The following is a 23,727-nucleotide window of genomic DNA, read 5'->3' as shown; positions in this document are numbered from 1 at the left end:
TGTGGTAATAAATACAATGGAATGTGTGTACATGAACAATAAACAATGTATTCAAGTAAACAGAATATTCCACTTTTATTCATTTTCTTTCTCTCTTATATAGAGGGACGCATTACAGATGAGGCCATTACAACACAGTTCAGGTGTAGCAAGAGTTACGTGCCCACAAGAGATGCCTGCTGATGGAGGTTTGTGGAATGTTAGATATGTGCAAATACTTCAGAGAAGCATATCTAATTAAGTATACACTTATCAGATCTGAATGCAAAAAGAATTTTCATACAGAATACTGTTTATCAATTGCAGAGACAATACTGAGATGGATCAAGGGTTTGACTCCAGGCAACTTCTTGGTGGTCAAAGAGAGTGAGCATCAGCACCCAATACCTGGAATGTTCTCCCTACTTAAGCTTGTCTGCTGCTAAATGTGAAGTCAGTCTGGTACCAAGTAGAAACCTTTTTATTTGCCCAGCACTGCCAGCATCTTATCATAGCTAGTTTTAACCAATTTTTCATTATTGATTCTGCTGGATTTTATTCATTCTGGTCTGCTGACTTCTGCTGCTTAACACTGAGTTTCCCTGTATCTAGTGCTATTTTTATCATGTTATGTGGGCTGTCCTGGGAGGTGGGTTGTTTTTTTGTGTGCATTTGTTTGTTTTAAGATGGCGAGTTGCATACAAGTATTTTAAATAACTATTGCCATGATGTGATACAATTGAGGAAACATCACTGCTGAGTCCAATCTGCTGCTAGATAAAAAAGATGGACCTGAATTGTGTGCCCAAATGCAATACCATGAAATTCTGGGACCAATGAGCAGAGCTCATTGAAGCTTTGCTCTTTAACAGATCCCCTCCAGTTTAGAAATGTAATGGAAATGTGGAATCTCATACACTTAATTCACACATAGCCTTGTGGATGCAACAGGCACTTCCTTTTAGCAACGTGGCAAAGGTCAGAATTTTAAAAAAGAGTTTTTAAAAAATTTAAAATATCCCATGTTCTGAAAACAAAAGATGCAGCTACTTTGCTGATCTACTCTTCACTGGTCAGTGCCTGGGTGGGAGACTACCTGGAACCCACTGTAGACTGCCTTAAGTTCCACCATGAGATAAGGATGGGATATAAATAAATAACACAGGCCTACAAAATTGAGGGTCAGAAAAGTTTTTCCCAAACTTTATGGTGGTTTGATATGAATTTGGGGTGCTGATTCCAAAAATGGCATCCGTTTTGCCCTATCACGTCTAGTTTTGGAGATATAGTATAGCCTCTTTAGTGAATGGCTCAAGCAGCTTCCTCATGAGGAAGCCATGGTGTAATGTTTAAGAAAGCAAAATGTGTGTTGGCCTGTGTAATTGGTCTTTCTGCTACTCTTAAGAGAGTATGTCTAGTTTTGTCCTATCTTGTATTTCTAATACATGAGCAGCAGAGAAGGGCATTTCAGAACCACCTTTCAGAGCGCGATACCATAGTCTTTCGAGACTGAAGGTTGCCAACAACGATTTTTGCATCACTGCTAGATATCTTGGTTGCATGGCTACCTAAAGGCAAATGGTCTTCTAGGAGTATGGAGATGGAAATTTGAATATACCTATGCAGTGATTTAAAATTTACATCTGGAGCAGTGTTTCTCAAACTGTGGGTCATTAGCCAATTTCAGATGGGTCCCCATTCATTTCAATATTTTATTTTTAATATATTAGACTTGATGCTACCATAGTATGTGACTGCATTTGGGGAAATGTTACAAACCTGTACTTTTAACAAGCTACTAAGTATATTCTTTTAACAAAGATAGCCAAAGGGACTTACTCCTGGGTAAGTGTGGGTAGGATTGTTAAAAGTTTTCCTGCTTGATGATGTCACTTCCGATCATGACATCACTTCCAGTGGGTCTTGACAGATTCACATTCTAAAAAGTGGGTCCCAGTGCTAAAAGTGTGAGAACCACTGGGGCATGTTCTTGCAGCATTACGTTTATGTGAAACCATATCCAGGGCTTTGCATACACAACCAAATGCTGATATAACCAAATATCTTCTGCATTATTTGATCATGTAAAGGTTACAATGAACATCCAAAATTTGGTGAATATCATCATTCACCACAAACTTTGCAACACACAGTCCTGTTTCTCGCAACTGCCATGAACAAGATCAGTTAACAGAAATACCTTACACTACCAGTCAAGACAAAATCCTCTCTGCCTACCAAAACGTGTAACATACAAAACTCATCGTAATAATTCTATACTCAAAACACAAATTAAAAGCTACCTGAAGTGGATGTTAAAAAGGATTAAATAAGTTTAGCAAGCAGTTTCATAATACCTCTTATACTGGGTCCTGGGCATTGTTCAAAGTTACTACCAGAGTCATCTCCCTGACTAAGGGATAGTTCTTTATTGTAACTAGAAATTCTTTATCATGACCTGAATACACATTTACCCTGCCAATGCAGGGTTGATGGCATTAGCCATTATTAAAATGTATACTCTTTTGATTGTCTCCTTGATATTTTTTTTCCCTCATCTCAAGAGCACTCTAAGAGTTTTGGACAAGAGAGTCAATAAATTACCTTTGACCTGGTATTTCTATCCACTGTGATTTTTTGATTAAGTCTCTTCCTCTTGAATTTTCTAGTTTAATGGATTCTAAGTCCTCTCTAACATTAGAGTAACACCTGCCCCAAAATACCATTTCCTACAGATTTTATATACTAGGCCCTCATCAACTATTTATTTTAAATACATCTATATGCCACCATTTGTCCCAAGCTGGCTTACATAATTATAAAATATAGTCATAGATCACTATTTCACCAGTTTCTGCATGCTGAATATCTATGTACCAAGCACTTCATCGTAGCTTGGAAGCTTCCAGCATTGGCATATAAATACTATATTTCAGTGATTCTCAAACTATGCATCTGAGTGCTTTGCAAGACTGACAGGGCAGATTAGGCTATGTGCATCAAGGGTTATTTGCTATGGGGGGGGCACTGCTGCCCAATCACCATTATAGCCACACCCTTTGGTATTTATAAATCAGGCAGCAGCCTCTAGGGCTTCTAAAAAGTTTAAGAACCACTGTTATCTTTTAGAACCTTGTTCAAAATGATGTTTTTGTATGTAATTGGCAGCCCAATCCTATTCCCAATTTCCTGGAAGTAAGCCCCATTGACTCTGATGGGACTTAGTTCTGAGTAGAAGTGCATAGGATTGGGCTCTTATTCTACAGTTCTTCAGCCTTTTAAAATAGCTATCCCTTGTTTCTATCCCTTGTTAGCCATTGCTAAGTTTTACCCTATTTGTACTGTACTCTGAGTCCCTGAAACATTCACACCGTTGTCTCCGAGTCATCCTTAACTGGAAATTCTCCAGCTCCTGGTGCCTTTCCCCCCAAATTCAGTTTAAGAATTGTTCTAGTTCATATTAAATAAATCCTTCAGGATATACCTTTCAAATGTGTGCTCTCTTACCTGTTATATACATTGATTTTGCTCCATTTTCCAAATGCCAGTTCTCTCCATTATTTTTGCTAGAGGATAATTCTCCTCTCTCACATTTCACAGTCATTGTAGAATTGAAACTTTGAGGTCTAGAACAAACATCCACAGCCACTGAGCCTTTCTGTTGGTGTTCATTCACCTACAAAAAATATTATGGATTATTCATGGTTTTTCATGCAACCATAGCACAGTAAAACATATAGCTTTTTTGCTCTAATTAGGGAAATAGAAACCTATAGAGAATAACAGATGCCTGAAAAAGTCATGGCTGTATGTTGCATAAGACAGCACTGGAGAGGGAGTAAGCCTCACTTATGGGTAACTGGAGACAGACTTGAGAAGACTAGCCTGAAGCATGCTCTCTCTACAATTTCCAGATCAGTAAAGGCTTATAAATGTTCCCTCAACCTGCCATTCTAAGCAAAAAGACACTCAAAGCTTTGGGGATACCTGTCAAAGCACTTCAAGGACCAGGCAAAGAATGCAGGTGGAGCTTACCCTGCCCCTCATTAAAAAGCACTGAAACACAGACAGGGACAGTAAAGTTATTTAGCAAGCATAATGAGCAAAGAACATATCTATCTTCCAATCATTCCAAATGCAAGTCCCATCAACCAAGATGGGGATCTCAGGAACCCATAAGGAACAGAATATTGTCATGGAGAAGTCACTCAGACAGTAAAATGGGAAATACCTATAAAGAGCTTATTTTGCAAGATGAGAGAATAAGATCCACTGCCCAGTCGTAGGGAATTTTATACATATTTATAAAATTAACATCCACTGAACTTGGTGGCATTTGCTTCCAGGTAAGCCTGCATAGGCTCAAACCGTATTGGGCATATACCTTTACAAGTATTACACAATTAAAAAATAATAGCAGCAGCTTCAGGTCATGCTTAAAATATCAATACCTACCTAGCTATCTTATTCGAGCTAACTGAGACGTCTCAACAGCCTTGAAACCAATCTGGGATATCTCTAATCATACAAACAATTAATAAATTTATTCTTTATTAATCGCACTTCAAAACTGCAGAAGTGGAATTTATATGATTGAATGCTACTCCCTCCGTTTACATTGACCAGTGGATCTTACTCCCAAGCCTTGAGCTGCAATCCTGTACATATTTACCTGGGAGTAAGGCCCATTGAAAGCAGGACTTACTTTTGAGTAGACACATCCGGGATTGTGCTGTTAGAAAACTAGATGTCAGGCACAACCTTCTACAACAGCCTCTTTCTGAGATCCCCAAGGATTCCATGAATTCCTGACATTTGTGCTGGAACTATATAAGGCATCATTTACCAATGACCCTATACGTGTTCTTTTCCTTGTGTAATATTACCTCAGCTACTTTAAGTTCTAGGTCTGAGTGATCTGATTCTTTCTTCAAAGACACAGTATTCATTTTTCCTGGTGGTATAAACCTTGGCTTTTTAGCTGAATTCCCCAGCAATTGACTTGGAGCTGCTGATCGCCTCATTTTTCAGTTGTATCTGAAAAGCAATAAGTAAGAAGTTTGTAACAAAAGCTCAGTGAACGGACAGCTAGAACCTCTTCAGTGGATCTGCAGAACACAATTCAGGATGCACCTCACCTCAAAACACTGAGAAAAGATCAGGCTACTCACAGCCGGCCCAAGACCTCCTGACACCTGAAGTGACATGTCAAAAGCTTTCCCCCTTACCCAATGATGTGTCAATCTCTGTTCCTCCCACTCTCCACATTTCCCTTTCTTCTCTCTTCCTTTTCCAATCCACGGACTGGAAGCAGAAGATGGAGAAATTGAGGCAAGCAGGAGATGAGCCCCCCACCAACTGACATCTGAGGCTACTGCTTCAGTTGGCCCCATGGAGGGGCCAGCCCTGAGGGTACCTAGGCAGTACAATTCAACCTCCCCCTTTGCATTAATTTCTACAACACAGTTAATGAAAGGGAATAAAGGAAAACAAATATAAGCAAGTCAGTGGAAAAATAAGCAAACAATTATTCCAACAGAACATTCATAGCTGCCTTATCGTGAGTTATTGGTCCAGTACTGTCTATGCTGACCAGCAATGACTCCAGGGCTTCAGAGAAAGGTCATTCCCTGCCCTACCCAGAGATGCCAAGGGATCACCCTGGGGCTTGCTGCATGCATACATTTCTGTAGCTGGTCCATAGCTTTCCCGAAGCTGACATAAGGAGACAAAACACCAAGCCACTTTTACTGAAGTTGGAAGAGAAAAGGTGACAAAATGGCTACACAATTTTTTAAAAACATGTTTCATTTCAGGTTAAGTGACACTATCAGGGGTAGACTCTAAGGCTGCAATCTTTCCCATGCTTACATGTGAACAGAGCCCACTGTATTTACATAATCTACTGTTGCGTAAACATGCCCATGTTTGCACTGCATGCATCTCAAGTCACTGCATCTTTGGGATGTGCTTGCATTGCCAGTGACTTTGTAAAGAAGGGAATAGCTTGTAGGAAGAGTTTACCCTCAATGTCATTTATCCATTATTGGTCATTTAACCTTCTCCGTCAATGGGCAAGCACTGGCATCACTTGCCAGACTCTGCAACTTCAATAATAGTTCACTAGAATACAGTATACAGAAGAGTGCTGAAATAACTAGACAATGTATTTCTGTGTATTTCTTGAAAAAGCAGTAGGTGGAGCTATTGCTTTGTTAAACCCTTACCTAGATTAAGGAGTGAGAAAAGACTGGTAAAGTTGGGGGGATCTCTACACTCTCTGAACAAACACCCTGTGAACAACACAGCCATGGATGCAGGAAGATGCCCCTGGATGTGTATCTCAGTGCCAGACCCTACTCTAATTTCTTGCACTTTACAAACAGCAAAGGAAAATAGATTAGGACATAACCAATGGGACAACACCAAATTTAATTATGTTGTTAACTGATTTTATTGAAACATACTACTTTGTGCGAGCTTGTATTATACAAACAATTCAATTTTCATGGGAACAACATGAATCTTTTTCGTAACCGCCATATATTGAAGATGGGGTTTCCACCCCTCTTCCACAGCCTTCTGCCCTCTTTTGGTTTAGACCAGGGGTGCCCAAACCCCGGCCCTGGGGTCACTTGCGACCCTCGAGGACTCCCAGTGCGGCCCTCAGGGACACCGCAGTCTCCAATGAGCCTCTGGCCCTCTGGAAATTTGCTGGAGCCCCCACTGGCCTGACGCAACTACTCTCAGCGTGAGGGCGACTGTTTGACCTCTTGGGTCAGCTGTGGGATGTGGGCTCCCTCCACTGCTGGCTGTTTCACGTCTGTGATACAGTAGTGGCAGCAGGCCAGCCTTGCTTTGTGCAACGTCTTTTATAGGCCTTGAGCTATTGCATAACCTTCATTCGTTCATATCAGTTCCACCTCTAGTACAATAATTTATGTAAACTTATGTAAATTTATTCAAATTTAAAATGTAAATTATTCCCCCCCCCCACAGGCCCCTGACACAGAGAGATGATGTGACCCTCCTGCCAAAAATTGTGGACACCCCTGGTTTAAACTGTACAGCAAGAATTTTTAAAGCAGGGGAGCTCGTGATGGACAGGTAGCTTTCTGACATATAACATGTGGCTCTCGGAAATATGTTGGCTGAGGTCCTTCTTGTGTCACAATTAATAGAAAAGGAAAATAAAAATTTTTCAAGCTTTATAATTGGGCAGGAGGTCTGGTCCAGAGGGTAGAGCCTCCATTTGCCTGAAGATTAACATCCACAAGGTCGCCAGTTCGAGGCCACCGGCACCGTGCGACCTTGAAGCAGCTGGCAAGCTGCAGCTGAGCTGTTCCATCTGCTCGGAGCGTGGGAGGATGGAGGCCAGAATGTTAAACCAGATCGGAGTGCAACACCTTGAATGTGGTGGTTCTTGAAAGAAAGAACCTTCTTTCAATTTGTAAAAATCCCTGCGTGGATTTAATAAGCCTGCCTATGTAAACCGCCTTGAATAAAGTCTTGAATAAAGACCAAGAAAGGCGGTAAATAAATACTGTATATTATTATTATAATTGTTGACCAAGTACAAACTGAGAGTCCATTGGATTAAAACAGGGGTGCCCAAACCCCGGCCCTGGGGCCACTTGCAGCCCTCAAGGCCTCTCTATGCAGCTCTCAGGGAGCCCCTAGTCTCCTATGAGCCTCTGGCCCTCTGGAGATTTTTTGGAGCCCACACTGTCCCGACGCAACTGCTCTCTGCGTGAGGGCAACTGTTTGGCCTCTCGAGTGAGCTGTGAGATGAGGGCTCCTTCCACTGCTTGTTGTTTCACGTCTGTGATGCAGTAGCAGCAGCAACGGAAAGGCCAGCCTTGCTTTGTGCAAGGCCTAATATAGGGCTTGAGCTATTGCAAGACCTTCATTCATTCATATAAGTTCTTCTTTAATATATTCATTTGTGTAAATTTATTCAGATTTGAAATGTAAATTAATTCGGTCCACACAGTGTCAGAGAGATGATGTGGCCCTCATGCCAAAAACTTTGGACACCCCTGGATTAAAACATTAATTTAAAGTTCGTGTGAGTAAATATATTTAAGAATTTTAATGCTTCTTAAATATCGCAGCTGTCAAACATCTTGTGGTTCTCAAATACCTGACGTTTATGGCTCTTACATTGAGCAAGTTTGGCCACCTCTGTACTATAGGTACAGAGCAGGTGGTCTTGGGTCAAAGAGTTTAACTATGAGCCTCAGATCCTGGAACGCATTTGCATCTTGGAATTCCGGTCCAGCAACCCAATCCTGTGAAAACTGCTCGCCCTTCACTTTCTGATACAAGGAAATACCATATAAGTGAGCAAAGCCATTCCAATTTGGTGACTATACAGCAGATGATGATGATAATGATAATAATACTGGTATTTATATACCACCTTTCTGGTCATCGGATTACTCCTCTGACTTTATTCAAGGCGGTTCACATAGGCAGGCTGTATGCCAGCGTTTCTCAATGTTTGTTCCCTGCCATACCACTTTGCACGGTCCAGCTATTGGAAGTACCACCAGAGTAGTTGGCAACCTTCAGTCTCGAAAGACTATGGTATCGCGCTCTGAAAGGTGCTTCTGGAACAGCGTCTAGTGTGGCTGAAAAGGCCGATTTGGGAGTGACAATCCCTTCCACACTGGGAGCAAGTGCAGTCTGTCCCTGGCCTGTCTCCCTGGCTATGGGCCTTCCTTCTTTGCCTCTTAGCCTCAGACTGTTGGCCAAGTGTCTCTTCAAACTGGGAAAGGCCATGTTGCACAGCCTGCCTCCAAGCGGGCCGCTCAGAGGCCAGGGTTTCCCACTTGTTGAGGTCCACTCCTAAGGCCTTCAGATCCCTCTTGCAGATGTCCTTGTATCGCAGCTGTGGTCTACCTGTAGGGCGCTTTCCTTGCACGAGTTCTCCATAGAGGAGATCCTTTGGGATCCGGCCATCATCCATTCTCACAACATGACCGAGCCAACGCAGGCGTCTCTGTTTCAGTAGTGCATACATGCTAGGGATTCCAGCACGTTCCAGGACTGTGTTGTTTGAAACTCTGTCCTGCCAGGTGATGCCGAGAATACGTCGGAGGCAGCGCATGTGGAAAGCATTCAGTTTCCTCTCCTGTTGTGAGTGAAGAGTCCATGACTCGCTGCAGTACAGAAGTGTACTCAGGACGCAAGCTCTGTAGACCTGGATCTTGGTATGTTCCGTCAGCTTCTTGTTGGACCAGACTCTCTTTGTGAGTCTGGAAAACGTGGTAGCTGCTTTACTGATGCGTTTGTTTAGCTCGGTATCGAGAGAAAGAGTGTCGGAGATCGTTGAGCCAAGGTACACAAAGTCATGGACAACCTCCAGTTCATGTGCAGAGATTGTGATGCAGGGAGGTAAGTCCACATCCTGAACCATGACCTGTGTTTTCTTCAGGCTGATTGTCAGTCCAAAATCTTGGCAGGCCTTGCTAAAACGATCCATGAGCTGCTGGAGAGCTTTGGCAGAGTGGGTAGTGATAGCTGCATCGTCGGCAAAGAGGAAGTCACGTAGACATTTCAGCTGGACTTTGGACTTTGCTCTCAGTCTGGAGAGGTTGAAGAGCTTTCCATCTGATCTGGTCCGGAGATAGATGCCCTCTGTTGTAGTTCCAAAGGCCTGCTTCAGCAGGACAGCGAAGAAGATCCCAAACAAGGTTGGTGCAAGAACACAGCCCTGTTTCACGCCGCTTCGGATGTCAAAGGGGTGTGATGTGGAGCCATCAAAGACAACAGTGCCCTTCATGTCCTTGTGGAAGGATCTGATGATGCTGAGGAGCCTGGGTGGACATCCAATCTTGGGGAGAATCTTGAAGAGGCCATCCCTACTGACCAGGTCGAAAGCCTTCGTGAGATCTATGAAGGCTATAAAGAGTGGCTGTCGTTGTTCCCTGCATTTCTCCTGCAGTTGTCTAAGGGAGAATACCATATCAGTCGTGGACCTGTTGGCTCAGAATCCACACTGTGATTCTGGATAAACGCTCTCTGCAAGTACCTGGAGCCTCTTTAGTGCAACTCGGGCAAACAACTTTCCTACAACGCTAAGGAGAGAGATGCCACGGTAGTTGTTGCAGTCACCCCTGTCGCCTTTGTTCTTGTACAGCGTGATGATGTTTGCATCCCTCATGTCTTGAGGTACTCCACCTTCTCTCCAGCAGAGACAAAGGATTTCATGCAGCTCAGTGATGATGATCTCTTTGCAGCACTAATAATGGGATGCCTGATGCAATGCAACTAATACCAGTAAGGGGCTCAGGGTGGACTGGAGGGGGCTTTTTGTATCCGAAAAGCACACACTGGAGCTCTGCCTGCTGAGCCGAGCCTCCTACTGCAGCCTGTCATGATTCATTGCTGGTTTTGCAACCAGGTGATGGGTGTCAGGGGAAACTGTGAGTACACTGGACACCAGGGATGTGTGGTGGGTGGGGAGGCAGGTGAGGCAGTGCCTCCCCACTGGAGTCCTTTGAAAAGCACTGCCGCCATGCTTGAGCACCTCATATGGTGGCGGCACCCACAGCACGTCCCTGCTGGACACCACCTCAAGTACCACTGGTGGTACGTGTACCACTGGGTGAGAGACTCTGCTGCATGCAGTTAGCCCCTGCCTGGCTACTAGAGCTTCTGGCTGCACTCTTAGAACTTACAGGAAGAACCAGCTCAGGCTCCTGAGCATGCCTTTCATGCACAGAGGAAGTGGCTTTCTAGGGTCTGCACACCATGCCTCTGAGCATGTGCAGAGTGCTTTTCCTCCCTGAAGGGAAACAGCCTTGGAAGGCAAACCACCCCAAGATAGCACAGTCAGCTTAGAAACAGCATCCTCTTCATCACAGACCAAGAGGAAGGGGCGCCTGTGCTGCCCCCGCATCACAGCCAGACCCGACCCGACCCTGCCCCTGCCCAGCCTCAGCACACAACCCACTCACACGTCAGTTCAATCGTCCCGCCACAGAGACGTTCCCTCTCTCTTCCATTCAGGCGCACGCTCGACAGCACATGCGCACTCAACCACCGCCTCCACGTTTGCCCCTCCTTTTCCCTGCCCTCCTCCCTTCTACGCATACGCCTCTCACTCTTTCGCCACCCTCAACATGGCCGGCCTCCGGGGACGTGGAACGTTCTGCGCCGCATAGCCGCAAAGCAAACCGTCGCAAAACACCTTTGCGCGCGCTTCTCCGTTGTCAAGGTTACCCGTTCGAAGCTGCCGTTACGGCGCTACTTGGAAACCGTTCAGAAGAGAGGGGGCGGGAGAGGGATGCCATTAAACGGGCTGCGTGAGTAGAGAGAGGCGGGGCTGGCTGGCTGGCTTCAGTGGGTGAAGCAACCACAGCAGCGCTGGGCGGCCTGGCAAGCGGACCGAGGGGGGCGCGCTCCTGAAGGAAGGGGTGAGGGGAAGACGGGCCTGGGGGGCAGAGGGTGTGGGGGGGCCTCTTACTAGTGTTGGCATGTTATATCTGGTCTCCCAACCCAGAAGTAGCTGGTGATGATGACATAGTTCGTGATGATGTCATAGCTGGTGATGATGACGTAGCTGATGGTGATGTCATAGTTCGTGATGATGTCATAGCCAGTTACTTCTGGTGCAGAGTATCAGGCCAGAGCATTCTGGTCAACACTGTGCTGTCAGCAAAGTGTAATGAGTGTCACTGTGCTCTAAGAAGCCTGTGCATTGGGTCCTGTGCTTGGGTTGATTTAGGTCTCAGACCCCAGTCTCCTTTATTGCAATACAGCTTTTACTCCCAACCCTCCTACTCTGACTAGATGTGATGGATTTGGCTTGCAGTGCACCTGGGAAACAAAATCTACGGTTTACCTTTTGCTCCCCTGAACCCTTTGGTTTAGTAAGTCACTCCCATAGGAGTTCTGTGGCGCTTTAAAGAACAGCAGGTTTAAGGCGGCACAAACTTTTGTGGATTAGACCTCATTCAGAGGCAGGCAGTGTCTTTAGGTGGCAGATTAAAAGAGAGAAATGATGAGGCTGTCAGCAACAAGCTATGCATAAAAATGCCCCTCTGGCATTTCACCATCTTGACCCTGCTGTGATGTGTGTAATTTCCATCAGGTCCAGCACAACCATGAGGCCAGCCGAAGCAGTTGCCTCAGGCAGGAGATTAATTGGGGGGGGGGTCTGCCTCCTTCTACCCATTTGCTTTAATGGCTCCCTCTTCCTTCTCCATCTATGAGGATTGGTTAAGGAAGAGCAGGGTGGAGCAAAAGAGGAAGTGTGGAGGAGAGTGGTGGGCTGGCATGTTGGAGACACTCTGTTTTTAATATTTGCAGTACCCTGGCTCCCAAGTTGTGTACATCTGAGTTGTGGAGCAATACTTTAAGCTATGTATGTTCTGACTTCATTACAGGCCTCTGAAACTGAACCAGTACATATATAGGGGACTTGGTGCCCAATCCTATCCAATTTTGCGGTGCTGCTGCAGCTGTGCCAATGGGGCATGCACTGCATCTTGTGATAGGGCAGCAGTCACAGAGACCAAGGTATGGGAACATTTGGGAACAGCCCTTAACTTGAGGCTGCTGCACCGGTGCTGGAAAATTGGATAGGATTGGGCCCTTAGTGTAATGGAAACAGCATGAATAACAATTATACCATGATAGCAATAAATCCCTTGAGTCCTATTCATTTTATCTCATGGGAGTGTTTCTGGGTTTAAAATTCTATTATATTAAAGCTTCTATTAAAGCTTGACAAACATGTTAAAATATGGAATTAAAATTGCTTCAAAGGGCAACAGCAACATGTTCACCGACAATTCTTTTAGTTTAAATGTGCAGACATAAATCTAGAATAATGGCAGCTACCATTTTTTCTCTCCATCGTACAAATACTCTTTGGAACATCTGAAATTTTAATACGTCTGAGGGCACAATCCTAACCCCTTATGTCAGTGCTTTCCAGCACTGACATAAGGGCTTTCCAGCACTGACACAAGGGCAATGTAGCTCTGAGGTAAGGGAACAAACATTCCCTTACTTTGAGGAGGGCTCTGTGAGTGACACCCAACTGCAGGATGCAGCACATGTCCCATTGGCACCGCTATGCCAGTGCTGGAAAGCACCGACATAAGGGGTTAGGTTTGCGCCCTAAGGGAACATCATCACTTTACACTATAGATGTTAAAAATTTTCAACAGTTCATTAGGTGAGCTAAATGTGTATAATGTTGATGTCTTAACCTATTTGTGCCCTGCCCACAGGTGTACACATTTGATCCCTGTTGCATATGTGCAGTATTGGGCAGAAATGGAAACTTACTGCAAGTCTCCAGCTGACATCTTTTTTTAAAAGACCCTAATGTAGAATAAGAGAGGATTAAAATTGATTTGATCACATTTTTGTAATGGTGCTATTATTCTGCTTAGTCAAGTAAAAATGAGAGAAGATATGTACTTCTCCATTCTTATTTGCATGTTATACCAGATTAGGTTAAGATAAGATGGTTGCTTTGCTTCTGCATCTCTTGGTTTTATTTATACTCAGCTATACTCAGCTATTCAGCTATATATGAATTTTATTTATACTCAGCTATGCATTTCTGATTCTGCAGTTATGCCAGATACTTGTCACAGGGTGCTTTTAGCTTAATTGGGTTCAGACTTGAGAAGGAAGGGTAGGGACAGGATGCAGGAAAAGGACCAGTGAGAGATCAGTTGAATCAGTGAGAGATCAGATCAGTTGAATCAAAAAAAGTGTGAGAAAGCTGGAAGGTGGAACACAAACACTCAGAGATCATGGTGTGAACAGCTCCACCTTAGCTGCTGCTGCTGCTTCTTCTTTTTTTACTTTTGCAGCTGCAAAAGCTTTGACATAATGGAAATAGGCAAAGCAGGCCTGCTGGAGAAAGATGTTGTTCCCTCTCTCTGGCAGGGACACTCTGTCCCCTTTCCTTTCTCAACTTCTGACCTCTTCTACCCTCAAGAACTCATTTCAGATGCCACAGCCTACTGTGTTTCCTTCCTTCAGCAACTGCACTTCTATACAATGTTTCCCACAGCTATTTGGGCCTTTTCCTGCTCATCTTTCCCAGATAGTACCCATCTCTATAGACCTTGGCATAGAGCCAAACTGAACTTTCTTTCCATACAGAAGATACATTGTTGAATGTTACTAATAATATATTGTTTGCCAAGACACTGTTGCTGACATACATTTTTTCGTATATTCTCTGATATTTGAGCAGCTGTAGCTGATGGCTGGAAGAGGTAAGCATGCAATAGAGAGTTCAGGACTTATTTTGTACGTATAAAATATTCCTTTGATTTTCTCAGAAACAGCCTTTGACCCACATGGAAGCTACACAAGCTAGTCTGATCCCTCTGCATTATTTACAGACCTTTAGGTGCCTTGTCTTTTGAAGTAATGAGAGAAGCAACTGTGGTTCTTTATCAGTTATTAATTCTGTGTTTTGTTACTATACTAGGCTCAAGGCCTGAGAGAAAATGGGTTATGATATTGAGCGCTTTGTTGGCTATGTTAACGAAGGACTCTTATGCTGTATCTGCCGAGATGTTCTAGAGGATCCCCTGCAGGCTCCTTGTGAACATGCTTTCTGTACTTCTTGCATACGTGGATGGCTTGTACATCACAGTAACTGCCCAGAAGACCGTCAACCACTTGATCTTTCAATTCTCAGACCGCTTTACAGGTATTTAATAAGCACTGGGTGTAGAATGTTGCAGCCAAGATACTGTTGAAGGCTTTTCATGGGAAATGTATTACTCTCATTTTGTTTGGTCCACATTTGATTCCCATTTGTTTCCAGGCACAATTTAAGGTACTAGTTATCACTGTTTAGAGCAGGGGTGCTCACACTTTTTTGGCTCGAGAGCTACTTTGAAACCCAGCAAGGCCCGGAGATCTACCAGGGGGGAAGGAAGCGTCTGACAGACACCCCCTTCAATGTATGGAGCCCCTGCTGGAGTCTAGTCAGTTTCGTCAGTTTTGTTGCTGCATGCCTGAAGAGCAGCTAAAGTGCCAGTTTCAGTGTCAGTTTAGTGTCAGCTAAATATGTCAATTTCATCTAGTCACTAGAGGAAACTGACATATTAACAGTTTGGAGAGACAGGGCTCCGCGATCTACCTATTGAGCACCCCTGGTTTAGAGCCTTAAATGGCTTAAGTTCAGGGTATCTTAAGAATGTCCTGCTCCCATATAATTCTGTCCTCCCATTTAGATCTTCTGGAGAGACTGTGTTCCAAACACCCACACTATCTTGTTTGGTTGGTGATAATGATAACATGGCACAAGTCCTTCTCTGAAGTGGTGCCAGGCTCTGGAACTTCCTCCCCTGGGGAGTTTGAGCTGCTCCATCCCTCCTGACCTTTAGAATCTAAAGTTTAGATCAATGGTGAAAACTCTGGTTGTGCTTTGTGCTCCACTTGACTGAAGGAAGGGACAAACTTCTGGATTGGGTGTTTTGTATAATAACAAATCAGTAACACAAAACAATAAGTGTCATTTACCACAGACACCCACAGATAAGTCGATCTCACAGATAAATTGAGGGCAGGTTTTGAGCCAAAAATCATAGAATTTTCTGTGACTCTTGGATAAGTTGTGGGTTAAACTTAGGGGGGGTGCCCGACTATAATTTTGTCTGATTTTACCCAAGGCCAGATCCTGAAAAATAACCGTATAGTCTCTTATTAAAAATTTAGTAAAAGATCCTAAGATAAATTTTATTCATTAATTTAATTCTGGTTTCACAATCTGGTAAGCACTGTCAGAGTAAATACACTGCAGACAACAAACCAATAGAACTATTAATCAAATACTTCTTTAAGGTGGCTGGTGTGTTAAACCAGTCTCTACATATAACATACAACACATAACTGGGAGTGTGCACATTGGAGAGACAAGCAACAAGGAATGACTGTGAGGAAGTGCAGCTGTTCACAGTTGAAACCCTATTTACTCAGAAATAGACCTATTGCTTTCCAAGCGTGTTATTCTTAAGTAATGATGCACTGAATGGTAGCCTGGGACTTTGTTTCATATGGAAATGAGGATTGCATCCTATGTTTTAAATACCATACCCCTAAACCTGCGGTTTTCAAACTCTCCAGGAGTTTGGAAACCACAGTAAGTCCTTACAGGGAATGAGAGAGAGGCAGCAGGGGCAGGGGGAAGGCAGCACAAAGGGGGCTGCAGGGACTGGGATGCACTCACCTGTCCCTGCAGGAGCCTTCCCAGGGTGCAGGGAGCCCTGCGCGAGCATCTGCAGGGCTCCTCAGGCTTCTAAAAGTGAAAGTGAAGCGATTGTGCTCCGCTTCCGGTTTTGCAGAGATGGAGTGCATTTGCTCCACTTTCATTTTTGAAGACAGGAGTTAAAGGTGCTTATGGGAGTTTTAGGCTTTGTGAGGAATACAGTGCTGCACTTTCATAGTAGTAACCATCATACAGACTACAATTCCCATAAGTACCTTCTCTTCCTTTTTGGAGAAGAAGCTAAAATGGCTGCCTCTGATTATCATAATTTCTAGTAAAAATTATCCTTTTTCTTCCACCTCTGTGTCCTGCTTCTCAGCCCAGTCCCACCCCTTCCCACTTCACCAGAGAGCTGCTAAACTTCCCATAAGCTTCCCAAAGGCTCCTGCTATACTTACTGTGTGTACCCGTGTATAAGTCAACCCAAGTTTTCAGGGCCAATTTTTAGGCATAAATTTTTTGACGTATAGGCGAATGGCGATAAGCTGCTTTGGGGACCATGTTGCTGAACATTGATATTAAAATGCAAAAATACTTCTGTGTAGCAATTTTCCACTGTCACTAGTCTCAATCCTGCACTGACAACTGTATTCATACAATGGTGGAGAGGGGGGATCCATTTAACTAACAATATTTTCAGTAGTCTCATACAAATTAATGGGATATTGAAATGGACTTGTACGAATGACAAACCAAGACTTGGTCAGTTTCACCCTGAATGGGAAATACCTTGAAGGACAGGCACAATAAAGGGCAGCCCTATCCAAACCGCCACTTGAGCCAGTGCAGGTCTCCATGTGCTGGCTCAGACTCTCACAAATGTGCCATAAGGCATGTTTGCACCAATTCGAGAGGCCATGCCATCTCAGCCAGCACAGGAAATTTTGCACTGGGTGGCGCAAGGGGTAGGAAAGGGTGGCGGGCGGGTGGAATAGAAGTGGGGAGGGCGCTTTTTTGGGCAGGGAGAGGGCAGAATGGGGTGAAGATCGGGCTTGGGAGGGGTGGTAGGATCAGCAGCAGCAGTGCATGCTGTATCCTGACTCTGCAACTAGCTGAGCATTACACTGGGGTTTTGAGATTTTTGCCAGCTAATAGCAGGGTAGCTCTGAGAAGCCCCATAGGGCAGGCTGGAATGTAACATGATGAAAGGTGAAATATATCCCCTTATCCTGAGGTGACCTCCAGCCTGCTCTGAACCTGCGTTGGATAACCTCCAGTCATTGTGGCCTAGCTGTACTGTGCAGATTAGGATTCTGCTGTGAATTTCACTAAATTTCCCTTCTCTGTTGATACCACTAGTGAGATTTCATTCTTCTGGATATTATCTTGGTTATTCTCCGCTGAATATATTTTATGAGGAACAAAGATCTTATGAATTTAAACCATTTTACATTAGTGAAATAAAAAGAATTAACTTCCTTATCCAGATATATGAAGAATGATCATAACCGACTCCAGCTTTGCTGTAGAAACAGAGAGCGTGGCTGTGAAATGGTGTGTTCACTGGAATCCATAGACCGACATGAACCCGAGTGCGAATATAGCCTAGTTGCCTGTTCCAATGCTGGTAGGCTGAATCTAGAATGTGCATTTTATTACTAAGCAAATCTATTACTAGATTAATATCTTGTAAACAAAACAATAATGGAGAAAATAACTACAGGTGTGTGCCACAATGATGGGGATATGTTCTCCTATCCCTGTTGTTATATGATTAGGTCATTAAGTGAACATTCAGTTCAGTCTATTGCCTTTGTTGTGTAAACAGACACTCCTTGTCAGACACTAGTTGGCTGCACAGGCTCCTGGAGATATATTGCATCTTCTTTGCATTAAGAGTCTCTCTGTTGTGTAAACAGACACTCTGCTACAGGCTATGGGAGACGTGATTGCCTCATTAACAGCATCTTTGTTTTGCTTTGTCCATCATCATATATGCGGTCTGTTGTTAAGTGAACGGTTGTTAAGTGGTGCACATCTGTATTTTCTCCTCAAATCAATCCCATATTTTTAGAATCTGGATCAGAGTTTCAAGAATTGGTGATACTAACTCTTCATTTCTATTTCTCTGTGGAAGACTAGTCCAGTCTATTTCTACCTATTACAAACTCCAGATGAATCAAAGTATAGATTCACTTAAGGGTTGACACTAATGTTTGGAGAACGTTGTTGGAAAGTAGGTGCAATACTGCCTGTGGGACACTGGGGGCAGTGTATTGCCCAGGAGGCAGATTATTCTGTGCTACCTGTCTCAGACATTTACTCTTGTCCCCTTTGACCTATCATGATGGGTCCCTGGCTTCCTTCCCCCCCTCCTCTTTCTCTTTATGCTCTCCCATTGTGCAAGCAGCTCTTCCCATCAACTGTGATCAGCTGCACGGAGTCTGCCATGCCATGAGGTTTCACACACTCATGCAAAGGGAATAGCTGTAGGATTCCCTTTAATGGCCAACAGAGATTCACATGCTTGTTAAGTCTTTTCTGCCCAACGTTGTATATACACAACAGAGATCAAATGTGTACACTTGTGAGCTGGGCAGAAATGGGTTAACTGTAAGTAAAGTACTTTTCCTTAAAATCCTTCTACTGCCTCTGCTCCTGTTTTATTGTTAGCAGCAAACAAGCAGGATTTGGTGGGGACTAATCACAAAAAGCATCTTCTACTGCATGATTCTCTTTAATTTACACCCATAGATCCCTTTGTCTAACAAACTGAAGAAGAGATCATGATCCATATGCTATCCTTTGAGTTCTTGCACCTGGTCCAAACTGGGAAATACTAATCTAGGTGCTTGGATTATAGTGCATAAAATACAGGAATCCTGTTGTTCATTAGCATCTAAGAATATCATTGAAAATTAAAAAAATTGATATAGGAAAAGATAAAATAATCTAATCCTCTAATCTTTTGCTTTCAGGCTGCCCAGTTCAGGTTGAACGGTGTAACTTAGACAGTCACCTGGCAGCATGTGAATATCGGAGCCATGACTGCCCCAATGGTTGTGGGTATGCCATTCTCAGCGATGAAGATACACAACATAACTGTGTGGCAGAGCTGAGAACGGAACTAGAACTGCTCAGGTTAAGCAAGTTTTTATTTTTCCTTTGACCACAAATATAAATATACTTGAAGTAATGTCAAAATGGCCATTAGGGATGGCTTATTAGGTATTTCAAGTTACGGATAAATCTGCTGGGCTTAATAAAGAAAAATACTCTTTAGGTCAGAGATGATCTACAGAATGGAAGAGGCAAAGCATGAGATGGAATCTCGATTAGATTCTCAAAGAAGACATATGGTGCAAAAAGAGAGTCTCTTGCAACATGAGATTGAAGAACTAAAGGTAAATAAAATATATAATATTAGCTCCCCTAAACTGTTGCTTTTAGTGAATTGATGTTGTTCAACTTGTTGCATGTTGATGCTGTGAATGCTCCATTTTCAGACACATTCAGAAAAAAGGCACCTGAGGGGGGCATGACTGTGACATAAAATTATGCATGGGGTGGATGGAGTGGATAAAGAGAAGTTCTTTTCCCTCTTGCACAGCACCAGAACCAGGGGGCATCCACTAAAATTGAATGGCGGGAGAGTTAGAACAGACGAAAGAAAGTATTCCTTTACTTTCGAATACTCCGTGAAAGTCCTTGCCACAGGATGTGGTGATGGCACCTGGCCTAGATGCCTTTAAAAGGAATTGGATAGATTTATGGAGGAAGAGTCCATCACAGGTTACAAAGTTTGATGACTATATGCAGCCTCTGGGTTTTAGAGTCAGCCTATCTCTGAATGTCAGATGCAAGGGAGTGGCAATCGGGTACAGGTATCCTGTTGTCTGCTTGCTCCCTGAGGCATCTGATGGGTCACTATGAGTTATAGGAAGTTGGACTATATGGGTTCTTGGCCTGATCCAGCGGGGCTCTTCTTACGTGTAAGGCGAGGGCTGTGTGTATTGTTTAGGGAAGCTAGAGCAGTCTAACTTGCTTTCTGCAACTAAAGACTGATCCAGTAGCTGTCCAAATTGCTAGGCTGCCTTCTTGCCACTGAAAAATGTGTTCATCTCTGTTGAAGAATCACATTGCCAGTTGCCATTCCTACTCTTCCCATTTTCCTTCACACATTTCCCACATGCAGACCCTGAAGCCCAACCTGGCCATTAAGATTGCTTTCACTACCTATTAGATGTGCTTTTATCCATCTTTTAAAGGTGTTGGTGTAATGTGGTGATGACTAGTGTGTCAGGCTCTTGTCTGGAAAGACTCGGGTTCAAAAATCTCTACCTAGTCATGAAGCTCACAGCATGACCTTGAGCCATTTGCCATTTTTCAGCCAAACCAGTCTCACAAGGTGGTTGTGAGAATAAAAGGAAAGTCATGTGACCAGAATTTATTGAAGAGCAAGATACAACTGCAACAGAAAACTATGAACTTCTTCAATCCTCCTGTCACAAACTTAGGGGGGTTTGGGTGCTCAGAGTTCTTGGTTCTCGAACCCTAAAGCCCTCAAGTCCCCTCTGTTTAGTAGGACTGCCACCACCCTGTATGTGCTAGTGCCTCAGTCCAGGGACACTGAGACCCTCTAGGCTTAACTCTATCCCTTGCAGGCACTGAGCGCTTTCTCCAATTGAAGCTTCAGTCCTCGAGTTACTAGACCTCAATGAGTACTTGGTAGCTTGCTGAACGGCTAGGCAGGATTCTGAACCTTTGTCCCCAACAGACAATGAAACAACTTGATAAAAGAGCTTTTAGTTTATTAAGTACATAAGGTTACATAAGGCAGCAAGTGCTAGAGGCATAAACATCTAGGAAACATATCAGCAATAAAATAATAAAACTAGCTGGCTATCTCTATTAATCTCTAACTCTCACCTGGGTCAGCTTCTATTGTAGATCTTTTAGCTCCAGGCTACCTGTGAGGCCAGATGCCCATGTTGGACAATGGGGCTCCCCGCGTGCAGGATGTTGCACCCAAAAACTCTGCCCAAGAAGAACCAGACACACCCTTTGGGGCACTCATTATTATACTTCTTATCCTAATAGTACTGAGGTGACTTCATACTTATTTAGACTGTCCAATCAGAAACTTTTGTGGACAGAACCTTCTCGGAGTGGGTCTGGTTGCTAGCCCTCCTAGTTCTTACCCCTCCCAACTGGGGATCCATAGCTGCATTCCTTCCGCTTGATCAGGCGCCCCTCAGTCTACAGAGGTGTTAAACATTCCAATGGGTTGTAATTCTTGTTGTCTGTCCTTTCTGGCCAGCAAAGGAGAGACAACAATCTTTTTGTTTGTTTACTCACATTCTTGCAGCTGGGAACTGCTAGCCATTTCTCTGTTACTGACTTAGTTTGGTTCAGGCTTCACATGCTAACCTAGGCCTAAACTGTACATATTCATGACACCTCCCTAACTCAGAAAGGCAATAAAAGTACAGTGTTTTCATATAAAATTCTTTTTAAAAATGCTTTTCAGAGCCAAATGTCTCGAATGATGTCTAATATACGTACCCTGATGGCATCTGAAAGGCAGCATCGGCAAGAGCTGGAACAGGCAGAGCTTGAAAAGAGGGAATTACTGGAGTTAATGAAGGGCCTCCAGAAAGATTGTCAGCTGACTAGGGATGGAAGCAAGAAAGCAACAAATGTTCGACCTCTGACACGTCTCTAGACACACCACTGGCAGATGCTTTGGGAGGCTTTGCTGTGGCACACGCACTGCTGCCCTTTTGCCACAGCAAAAGGTGTGAGGTGAGCAAGTAGTGTAAGGCATGCAAGCACTTACAACCCATAGGAGCCGTGTGAAGCACGCAAGCACTCACAAGCCATTCGCGGGAGCCCGTGTGTTGAGTGCTTGTGCACCTCACACGGCAGCAGTGCTTCTCAAAGGTCTGGGGGGGGAATTCTGCCTTGCCTGCCTGCCTCCCCAGCTGCCGCTCATCCCTACCTCAGAAGGCCAGGTGCAAGCACCAGGATGCGGGTCTCCTGTGACCCGTGTGCTCTCTGAGGCATGTGGTAAGCCACTGTGAGGTCCAGAAGCTGTAGCAGATGGGTGCTAGGCCTGGTCTCAGAAGTGCTCTTGAGCAGAAGGAGCTCTGGGCCAGGATCCCCAGTGGGGACTGAGTGGGTGGGCAGGAGAGAGAGCAGCCAGGCTCATAAAGGAGGCACGCCCTCACTTCCAGCTCCCGGAACTTTGAAACGTGGACCCAGGTGCTAAATAGTGGTTTTGGGGATGCAAGTCAGATGCAAAACATTGGGTCAAGAGGTAGAGTTCTTTACCAGTTGTATCCCATGAGCCACAGACTGGGGTGTCCTGCAACTATTAAAAAAAAAGTATTTCTACATATCAGTAACTTCTAACACAATAACTAACTGGCAGAGTTGCACAAATATGTGGTCAAAGTCAACCAGTAAACGCTCATATTTTTGGAGACGAGGAATGCTGAGGCAAGAGACAAAGGGCCCAATTCTATCCAACTTTCCAGTGCCGGTGCTGCAGCAGCAATGCAGCCCCAAGGTAAGGGAATAAATATTCCCTTTCCTGGAGGAGGCCTCCATGGCTGCCCCCCCATCCCAGGATGCAGCGCATGCCCCACTGGCATGGCTGCAGCAGTGCTAGAAAGTTGGATATGATTTGGCCCAAAGAATGCAATCCTAAATTGCACTTAAGCTGGTACAAGTCCTTTGCACTGACTTCCAGGTGTCACGAATGTGCCGTAAAGCATGTTTGTGCCACTGCAGGAGTTGGGGAGGCTGGCTCAAGGACACATGCCAGCCTCCAGCCCTGGCAAAGGTAAGTTTGCACCACTGGCAGGCCACCAGCACAGTGATTTGGGGAGGGCGGGGTGTGGGCATTTTGTGGGCATTCCAAAGCAGGAGGGGGTTGGACTGGTGGGCAGGCCAGCCCCACGAGGGGGATGAGACTGACCTCTGACGCTTAGGCTGATTCCTAATCCCCCTCCCAAGCAGCCTGGCCTTATTCCAGGCTGCTCTGATCTGCTCCAGCGATTTAGCTAGCACAAATCCGAGTAGCCCTATTGAAGTGATTGAGGCATTACTCAGGGTAAGGGGTAATTCAAAATGTGTGTTAAAAATGGCTAAGGGCACAATCCTAACCAGGTCTACTCAGAAGTAAGTCCTATTTTGTTCAGTGTGGCTTACTCTCAGGAAAGTGTGGTTAGAATTGCAGCCTAACTGTTTGTAGGTCCACCTCCAACCCACTGCTGGATACAGTTGGGGCTAGCCTGTTCCAGCACAGGTTAGGACCGAGCTGAAAAGCTATTGGTACAAGGCCAGTTAAAGCAGAGAATTTTCTTAACTCACCATTTTAATCTACTGAAAGTCAATCCCTTGTTTGTGTACTTCAAATTATCCAGAACTCTACCAGTAGGTCCTGATCTACCTTCTGTCTAGGAGTAAAAGTTATGTTTAAAGCAACTCCTAGATAACATGTACAGGTCCAACCTTATACACGGATTTGACTCAAAACGAATGGC

The 23,727-nt window shown here is 44.3% G+C and overlaps 2 protein-coding genes across 3 annotated transcripts in view; one reads left to right on the top strand and one right to left on the bottom strand.

Annotated features, from left to right (window-relative positions):
- The window catches only part of RAD54B (RAD54 homolog B), a 56,036-nt gene extending 45,027 nt beyond the window's left edge, over positions 1 to 11,009 (bottom strand). Inside the window, exons 1-3 of the mRNA XM_066624925.1 lie at positions 10,944 to 11,009; positions 4,866 to 5,016; positions 3,487 to 3,655 (exon numbers count right to left, since the gene is read on the bottom strand). Of these exons, the coding sequence (XP_066481022.1) occupies positions 3,487 to 3,655; positions 4,866 to 5,003 (307 nt within the window). The 5' untranslated portion in view covers positions 5,004 to 5,016; positions 10,944 to 11,009. The remainder of the gene's footprint in view (positions 1 to 3,486; positions 3,656 to 4,865; positions 5,017 to 10,943) is intronic.
- Positions 11,010 to 11,133: 124 nt separating this feature from the next.
- Positions 11,134 to 23,061, top strand: LOC136649379 (E3 ubiquitin-protein ligase NRDP1-like). 2 transcript variants are annotated; one of them, XM_066625965.1, is made up of 6 exons: positions 11,134 to 11,203; positions 14,450 to 14,674; positions 17,665 to 17,804; positions 19,156 to 19,318; positions 19,461 to 19,581; positions 21,708 to 23,061. In XM_066625965.1, exons 2-6 carry the CDS (start codon positions 14,469 to 14,471, stop codon positions 21,900 to 21,902), a joined length of 825 nt encoding a protein of 274 aa, XP_066482062.1. In that variant the 5' UTR covers positions 11,134 to 11,203; positions 14,450 to 14,468; the 3' UTR covers positions 21,903 to 23,061. The 2 variants fall into 2 exon arrangements, with proteins under 2 accessions (XP_066482062.1, XP_066482061.1); XM_066625964.1 differs by lacking the exon at positions 11,134 to 11,203 and adding an exon at positions 11,324 to 11,402.
- The last annotated feature ends 666 nt before the right edge of the window (positions 23,062 to 23,727 follow it).

The sequence above is a fragment of the Tiliqua scincoides genome, chromosome 4 (genome assembly GCF_035046505.1).
Source record: "Tiliqua scincoides isolate rTilSci1 chromosome 4, rTilSci1.hap2, whole genome shotgun sequence".
In the NCBI taxonomy this organism is placed as follows: domain Eukaryota; kingdom Metazoa; phylum Chordata; class Lepidosauria; order Squamata; family Scincidae; genus Tiliqua; species Tiliqua scincoides.
This window is presented reverse-complemented; position numbering and strand designations above follow the sequence as displayed.

Bases quoted from the DNA above. Each gene is read 5' to 3' on its own strand.
- LOC136649379 (XM_066625965.1), top strand. From the start codon at position 14,469: ATGGGTTATGATATTGAGCGCTTTGTTGGCTATGTTAACGAAGGACTC. The intron at 19,319-19,460 runs GTTAAGCAAGTT...AATACTCTTTAG, and splicing joins ACGGAACTAGAACTGCTCAG to GTCAGAGATGATCTACAGAA. The intron at 19,582-21,707 runs GTAAATAAAATA...AATGCTTTTCAG, and splicing joins ATGAGATTGAAGAACTAAAG to AGCCAAATGTCTCGAATGAT.